We start from the raw sequence: 8,790 nt of genomic DNA, 5'->3' as shown, positions 1-8,790 counted from the left end.
AGACCGAAGACTTTGACTCGTTTGCATGTGAGCAACAATTGAAATTTGAAATCTACAGAGTAACTTAAGCATGATGACTTTTCGAAAGCTTTGTGACCATCTTCAAGATTTTGGGCACCGACGCGTTTTCGGGCTGAAGACTTCACTACAACATCATGCAAAGAAAAACTCTGGGAATTGGACCCAATTTACCCGCAAGACTTCAGCAAATTGGCGGGGAATCTGTGAAAAGCTTTTCTGAAATGATAACTATGTAAATAGTGTCCTTGACGATCGGTCCTGTGTTTGAGAAAAATCCTCAAGATGCCGAAAGAGAGTACGGAGATTCTACCGAGAAGAAAAATATGCATATATATACATACATATGTAACAGCTCTGTCATCAAGATCGGTTAAATTTGCACCCCCCATGCGGTTAATCATCAATGTTTCTATCTTTCTGTCATCTCGTGATTTTTACCAGATGATCAAGTCAACTTCAATATGGGAACTGGCAAGTTGTAGATTTTTTCAAAAAAAAAGTTGCACCTACATACGAGTTTTTGAAGATTTATCACCCTTGTGGTCTTTTTTTCGCTCATTTGGTGTGTGAGAATTCCCGATTTTGGATCATCACATGGTTCTGAGGAAACTTTAATTTAAGAACATGTGGTAAATTGTCAATTCAATTGCCAAGTGGTTTTTTGAATTTTCGGCGATCATTCATCTCGTCTGAGTCGATCATCAGAAATCCTCGGGGCAATAGCGTGGTACGTAACATCATTTGCCCATCGAAATCGAATGGTGACCTGCATTTGTAGAAATTGAAAATCCATTCTTCAGCGAACGTTGAGATTTTCTAGACTGATAACTTAAAGATTGAAATCAAAGAAACCTCCGCCGCGGGTGTAAGATTCGGAGGGGAAGTTTTGGAAATAGAAAACCTCTTAGCCCTTCAACAATGAATAACAATTCTTCAATTCCCCCCTTTTCCACCCGTACAAATGAGTTCTTTTTCCTCATTTCCATATTCACAGAAGAGAAAGGGTTTAGGCATGTACATAATTAATTTGTGAATGATCTTCAATAACTAACTTCTTGTTGACTCCAAGATGATTTTGTGCAATTTTTGGAGCCTCTCAAGAAGTGCCATCCAGAAGTTTCTCCGACAGGTGCTCGGACATGCTTCAGAAGTTTCTCGAGCTTCTGGAGGACTTTTGAACTCCATAACCTAAACCCATGTAGGGAACCCCTCGCGCGCGCGTTCATGGTGTGCGACTCCTTTGACTCTGAGTCCTCTTAAGACTCACTGCCGGACTGAGACTACGTTTGGTCATGGAATTATAACCAAAAACCCATAAGCAAGACCATTCATGATTCTTATACACTTACGCTTGAGCTTTACAAAACAAGTTTATCCCTGAACTTCCCGATGTTGAAACCCGGTAACTGTTCCGCCATTCCTGCATGGTGACTGCTCTTCAAACTTTATTCAAATTTACGAATCAATTCGCCTGCATGAAAAGCCTTCAGGCACAGTTGCGTACGCACTCATTTATTCCTCATTCTCCTGTCGATCGTCTTTGTTTTCATGTGGTGATATGTACAAATTTACAGTTTTGTGAGTGAGTTACCTTGGTATGTAGGTGATATCGTGATGTAGGCTTGAGATCTCCTTGAATGGCAAAGTGACACTCAGGATAGTCAAAGGATGTGATTCGGCGTCAACGTTCCTCCAACCCAACGAATCCAGCTGGTCACATTGAGAAGATGATAAACATCCAAAGAGTGTAGATGACAGATGTTGAGAGTATACTATACTCAGTATCAAATAGTTGAAGTTGATCTGGATTCTGGACTCAAGTGGAAGTAAAATCAGTCGGATCAAATCATTTGAAGACCAATCAGAACAGTTTGACTCCAGTTATAAGAAACTATTTTCTTGAGTGGGAAATATTCGGGCAATACGAGATCAAATTTTACTTGGAAACAATGTAGACTTGATGACTGATTTGTTTATGAGAGACGCGTAACTTTGTATGCGTCTCTAATTTCGATCTTTGATCAATTGACGCTTTTCGTGTTCGCTGTTCTGAAAACTACAGTTTCAGAAAGACATTTGACTGTACCTACATACTAGCATCTTGTGACATATGGGCATTATGCTAATACATATACTTACTCCATAGTCCATCATATGTCACGGGTCACCTGCCACCGATCCAGAGAAATTTGTAAAGAACTCTTCACCTCAAAGAAATCAGATCACTCAGCCATGCCTACTACCTCGGCTTTCCTTCCTCGTGCCTTTGGTCTCACTCGAGCATTCACTACAAGCCTACGATCATTTGAATCATCTTCATCAGCTTTATCAAACTCTTCCCAATCTCCTCGATTGACTGAAGGTGAGTCGTGTAATCAATGACTCCAGATAAATTTATCTGACTGATATTGAGATATCGGATTTGTACAGGCATCACACATGGATCCTCAGTTCAACACCTCATGATCGATCGATTCGACCTTTCAAATCCAGATGCCACCTTTGATGAACCCTCAGTCTTCCCTTTGTCGAAGTATGTCTTTGGACAACCTAATCGACCAGATATCATTCATCGATGTGTGATGTTCGAACGTAGCCTTATGCGTTCAGGAAGTGCTAACACAGTCAGTTATCTTCACATGTTCTTATTCACAATCAAATCTTGAAGTTATTTGATTAATGCTGATTTTTTTATCTTTCAAAAATGTGTAGAAAACAAGGTCTGAAGTAGCTATGTCAGGTCGAAAACTTCGTCCTCAGAAAGGAACTGGTCGTGCTCGGATCGGTGACGCTTCTTCTCCTACCTTGAGAAAGGGTGGTGTGGCCTTTGGACCCAAACCTAAAGATTGGTCCCAAGGGATTCAACGTAAAGTGTGGGAATTGGGTCTAAGAACTGTCTTAAGTCAACGTTGGAGGGATGGAAACTTAATTCTTGTAGATCGGTTTTCAATGAACGATACAGAATATGGAAGCGAACAATTAGCTGAACTTATTACACAGAAAGGTTGGTCTGATGCAATGTTGATCGCTGGAGGAGATTGGGGTACACCCGAAAGTGGTTGGAAGGATGGAGGTTTATTACGACAAGCTTTGGGTCGTGATCATTTGATTACACCTGGAATTCGATTAGGTCAAACTGGATCTTGGTGGACACAACAACAAAAAGCTTTGATTCTTCCATGTCTTAATAATGTCGATCTGGCTCATCCACAAGACTTTCAACCTGGAAAACCTCATACAACTGATTGGAGACCTGGAAGAGTTGGAATCTATCATCTACTACTCAGGGAAAAGTGTATAATGGATATCGAAGCTATCAAGTATTTAGAACATAAGCTCACTTGGGATTTGAGGAGACCTATCAGCGCATTAGGTGTATCTAGAGTAGAAGCCGATCTACAACATTCACTTGCGTCAAATTCTCTAGCTAGCTTATTATGAACAAATGATTTGTATAGCTTCTTTACGCAAATCCACATGGTCAAGACGGAAAATTCAAACAGCCCTCTGGATTCATGGAATTCAACTCAGCTTCAGTCTGAGCTTTAGACCTAAAGAGATATCTTGCACGAGGAAACAGAGCTTTTCTACAGCCTATAGCCATGTTGCCTTTCATTCGCTTTTAAGTTCCTGAGCATATGATAAGAATAACCTAAAAGTTGAAGTCTACCAGTATAGACATATCAATTTGGTTGAAGGTAAAGAATGCGATCGATTTGAAGAAAGATGATATACATCATAAATCCATTTGAATCCAATTTGTAACGTGACTGAGAATGAGTTTAGATGTTCCCAAGTATCAAATTGATGATAAACAATACGTGCAAAGTTTGTGCAGATCAAATGAATTGAAATCGTTATTAATGATACAAGTGGATATGTTGATGAAGGATGACCAAGTAAGATTCAAACTGATATATCATTTTGATCAAACGATCCTATGGAAATAAAACAACCGAACCACATCGATCGTCCAAACTTTAGATCGATTTGATCAAACTAAGACATCCACAAAAGTGCGCAGAACAAACAAAACCTGCTATCACAATCGATCAATCGGCTTCTTTGAAAGTTCAATTCAAGAATCAAGATACACCTGCTCTGGTAAAAATCAAATCCCAATCACGGAGTTTGCCGACCCCCAAAACTCGGGAATATCCCTGTATTTGAAGTGGAGTTTAACCCAAGCGATTTTAGAAAGCAACATTTAACTTCCGAGAACAGGGGTCTACGTAGTTTTAAGGTTGGCGATTAGTGGGATATACAAATTGATCAAGTATGCAGCGTAGATATGGTCAGATTGGGCACCCTTTTTTGAGATGGGTTGTGAAATGTTTGAGCTCGTCAGAGATTGATGGATGATCCATATATGCGTCAAATTCTATCGAATTGGAAAAGGTTGATTGGATCTTTGAAAAGCAGCAGAGAGGATCAGCAGAATTACATGGTGTACATAATCAGCGAGATCAGCAAGGGCAGTGACATAGAGATAAGTAAACAAGAATCCTCGCTCGGAGCCTCGCAAGGAGAGGGACTCGGTAAGTTTGAAGGATAGACCCTAGACTGTAGCAGTCCGACTTCACATGCGACACGCGAACACCCTTTACCATGTACATGGTTAAGTAGCGAGCTGTATCTTGTGTAGGACATAACTCAGATTTGAGAGAAAGCCAAAGCGGAGCGTTGCTACTGCATTGCCACATGTTGATATTTCTTAGCTGCACAAAGATAGGAGTAATCGAGAGAAAGACAATAGGAATGAAAAGATGATCATTTAAGGCCTCTTCTGTTCCTTACTATTTCATTTAAAACATGTATTACAACACTGATTTGACCGACAAAAGCGGAAGGAAGAATGAGCAAATGAGCAAGGAAAGGTAAAATAAAAGCATTCCATATGACGACTAGAGCACAGTCATTCGATTTTCGATGAGCATAATTTCGTTTTGTAGGATATGGTATAGGTTGACTCGGCCAATCGACCTCAAGCTTTCTCGCGTCGAGGGTTCGAGCTGGGTAAGCGTTAAACGCGAAGAAGGCTTCAGTACAGAGTCGCCTAGAGTCACGTGAAGGGTCACATGAAAGTGAGATATGCAGTCAATAAGTACTAACGGATCGGTTTTCCAGTTTTTGGCTGCCAACAGGAATCGCTCTTTGTGAGTGATAGAAGGGGACGATATCTTCAAATCATTGAGAGCAGCCTAGTAGACAGAACAAGGCGAAAGAATATACGTCAAGGTACGTGTCAATGCTAATATTCAAAGGGTAAGAGTGATATTACATACCTTCATATAGGTTTGATAAGCGTTTGACTTTTTCTTGTTTGCGCCAGCAGCAGGAACGACCTCTAAAACTGTTTGATCAACACGTGCTTAGAATCAGAAACGGGAAGAAAGACTCAAGCGATATGCGAGGAAGGTGAAATGGAATACTGACGAAAAACCCCGAGCGTGCAGCGAGACGCGAAAAAAAGTGAGTATATGAAAAAATACGGTTATCGCCGACAAACGAGGTCTGCCACATGCATTCGAGATGAAGGCAACAGCGGCCAGGGACAAAACTCACTCTTCGGCTTAGGGTCATCAGCTTTCGTAGTAGCAGCCATTGGGGATTTTAAGCAGGCTGAGCACAATCAAGAGGTAAACATGTGGAAAGATTATTGCGATTTAATCAAGAATCAGCCATTCTCGAATGAACTTTATCTGTTAGATAGACAACAACGTTGCGCATTGGGCTGGAAGGATACCAGCAAACGCGCAACGAAGCAAAGAAATATGAGAAGTACGTACGAGTCAAAGGTTTTTGGTAAGGGAAAACGCGTTCAAAGTAGTGTGATGAAGCTTAAGAACCGGTGAAGTTGGATGAATTTAAAGTGAAGTTAAGAGGGAGAAAAGGGGAGAAACGGAAGTTCAAGACGCGAAGGTCAATAGCTTTGGAGAGAACGTCAACCGGTGATCAAGCTGTATTCTGCTACATAACAAGCTGTACAAGTTACATGCGCAAGTTGTTATAATATAATCTTATTCAAGTCTCCTTTGACTTTGATTCAAAACAGTTCAAAACACTTAAAATTATGTACCGAATTCAATGCTTTTTATATCAGCTAAGTTGACTATCTTCAATTGAACTGATCGATGTTGTGTCTGATCACGACAAGACTCACACATCATTATCACTCAGTTCAACAACGTGCTTCAGACTATTTGAAACAACGTTCGGGGCAAACAGTTTAAGTTACCATTCATTTGGGTCATAACCTCATCGGACCGTCTGGCCATGACCCCGAATAGTCTACCTTGTACTGAGGAAATTGCCAATTTGGACAAAGATTCCCAAAAGAAAAGAAAGAAAAACTGCATACTCGCGTAAATCACATGAAGTCTAGTCTGTGCATAATAAAGCTAGCCTCAAAGTTGGCTCCGGTTCCAGTGGATGTTTGATGTTGGCCTGCTCCTGATAGACCCCATTTTCACCTTTAACAGTACCTTGGACATTATGGCATACCCTGAAAGCCTTCTGAGCCCAGTATTATATAGATCCTCTGCTAACCGCATACTACATACCAATGTCATTGATCCCCAAGGTCTTCAAAAACCAGGCAATTGAACACCAGTACAAAAATTCACTTCAAAGGACACAATATATCATCTGGCTTAGGGTGAGCCATGGAACCATATGTCAAAAGACAGGGTTTCTCTTTTTCTCCCCTTCATGAAGGGACTCAGTCATAGCATGCAAGGCACTCATTTAAAAAAGATAGGCAGAGCCATGTATTGTGGCTGATATATGTGAGACTGACTCAGAGTCCTCTTAGCAGGTTGAAGCAAAAACTAGCTTACTCACTCAACTTCTAGAGCTCACCAAGGTCAAGAAAGCTGAACTTTGGTTGATGTTTGAATCTCAATGCACTATATTTCTCTTGGCATCTTTATTTTTCTATGCTGTTTATCTTCCTTTGGGTATTTTACTCTTACTTTTTACCAGCAAATTTCTGTAACCTTGGCTAATTTGCCATTACAATCAGGAGAACTTGCTTGTCTTTGTTCAGATGAAGACAAAGAGATTCTGGACAAGCAGACTATTCCAAATGATTATTTTTCAATCAACACAAAATAAAGTGCACAATGATTCCAGTCAATGGGAGTGGAGCTCCCCTGAAGTAACCACAGTGTGACTGGCAATCCTGTAAATTTCTTGCTCTTCCATGGGACCAAGTCTCCCAACTTAGCAGTGCTTTATGTAAAAATTTGAGAAGCATGGGGCATATGGTGACATAATGACTTTGACATGTGTAGGGCAATACACCACATCTCTAATTTCAATGTGGTTCCATGGTCCTTGGTGTGCATGTGGAAAGAATGAAATCAAGATTATCCCTGCAAAGAATGCTTTAGCCCTCAGGACAGAAACACAACCTCAGGGGTAAGATTACAATGGGGCTCATCAAAGCAAAACTACTCCTCATAGGGGAGTTTGAAATTTTGTCCTTGGAGGACCTATCTCACCAGCAAGAAGCCTTCCCTCAATTGGGTGTAACCTGTGTGGAAGATGATGAGTCTGCCTCTATGGGGGTGATCCTACTGGTTTATATTCTGCCTCATGTGTCAACTCCTCCCTTTGTGATCTTACTCTGCACTGAGTGGACCATCAGGCCAATAAATGTGGGGTGTAAACCCATAAATACACTAGAGCTTCCGCAGGCAAGCCCGCTCTGAAGTTTCAGGCTTTCAAACCATTGCCCAAGTGTACAAGTATAGACAGAAACTTATGAATCAGTTTCACGTTTCTAATTGAATACATGCTTTATTAAAACCAACTATGTTTCAACATATTCCTGGCCCAAGGTTACAACAAGTTTATCCAAAGGCTTGAGTCATTCCACCAATTTGATTGCTACAATTGCTTCAATAGCTCCAGTATGTTGAAAGCGGTCACACTCATTGGCCTTGAAATTGCAATCTTTACTGGCATGGGTGTCAGATTACCGTCTATCTGCTCTTGTTCTAGGAACAAAGTTCCACAACACACTGCAAAAAGGTTCAAATCACGTGAGTCATACAATGACAACCTACACAGCAAAAACACATACCATTGTTGGCTCCAGTTGTTTCTTTACCAAATTTACACATAGTATACACACATCTTGCACTTGGTGTTGAGTGACCTTCAATCCTAAATATGTTATTTTCAAATTTCTGCACATGGTGTATCTCCCCTGTAGGGTATTTGATTCTTGCATTACCCATAGTTGCTACAGTGCAGGCAACAGTGCCATTGTAAGACTTTAACTTAATGCACACCATATAAGTCAATTATCATAAAGCTCACGTTGATTGATTTCAGCTAGTATAAGCCTAAATAGCTGAAGAAGCCTCAATTGGGATTAGATGCAGTTAAACAGGATATGTGATTGTAAACCGGCTGAGATAGATAAGATGTCATGCTATTGGGATGCATCAAAAACAGTGTGTATAATAGGTGACTCTGAGAATTTGATTGAATTTGTGCTTAAAACAACAAAGACCTTGATATAAGATACTGGCCAAAGGTGATCTAAAGAGGAGTGCAGGATAGTAGTTGTGAAATTGAATGAAGGGTTGATACAAGAACAGTGGAGAAATACAAGTGAGAACCAATGCAGAATATGGATGAGAAATTGGTTTTTGAGAGAGAAGGAAAAGGGGGGCTTGAAGTCCAGTTTGGGTACGTTTGTTGCGATTACAAATTGTAAACTCCATTGACCCCAGTAGTAAAGAGTGGAATGGTAGT

General features: G+C 40.5%; 2 protein-coding genes across 2 annotated transcripts; one reads left to right on the top strand and one right to left on the bottom strand.

The window, feature by feature from the left end:
• Nucleotides 1-2,246: 2,246 nt before the first annotated feature.
• On the top strand, nucleotides 2,247-3,574 carry MELLADRAFT_73186 (uncharacterized protein; the record flags this gene model as incomplete). Its single annotated transcript, XM_007416348.1, has 3 exons — nucleotides 2,247-2,383; nucleotides 2,452-2,645; nucleotides 2,734-3,574. The coding sequence occupies 3 exons, from the start codon at nucleotides 2,254-2,256 to the stop codon at nucleotides 3,460-3,462; spliced, it is 1,053 nt and encodes a 350-aa protein (XP_007416410.1).
• A 1,351-nt stretch (nucleotides 3,575-4,925) lies between these two features.
• MELLADRAFT_67852 (uncharacterized protein) lies at nucleotides 4,926-5,626 on the bottom strand (the record flags this gene model as incomplete). The annotated part of the gene is made up of 3 exons (XM_007416281.1): nucleotides 4,926-5,222; nucleotides 5,307-5,374; nucleotides 5,587-5,626. 3 exons carry the CDS (start codon nucleotides 5,624-5,626, stop codon nucleotides 4,926-4,928), a joined length of 405 nt encoding a protein of 134 aa, XP_007416343.1.
• Between the last annotated feature and the right edge of the window lie 3,164 nt (nucleotides 5,627-8,790).

The sequence above is a fragment of the Melampsora larici-populina genome (genome assembly GCF_000204055.1).
Source record: "Melampsora larici-populina 98AG31 unplaced genomic scaffold MELLAscaffold_59, whole genome shotgun sequence".
Taxonomy (NCBI): domain Eukaryota; kingdom Fungi; phylum Basidiomycota; class Pucciniomycetes; order Pucciniales; family Melampsoraceae; genus Melampsora; species Melampsora laricis-populina.
The sequence above is the reverse complement of the archived record's forward strand: the minus strand, read 5'-3'. Positions and strand labels throughout refer to the sequence as shown.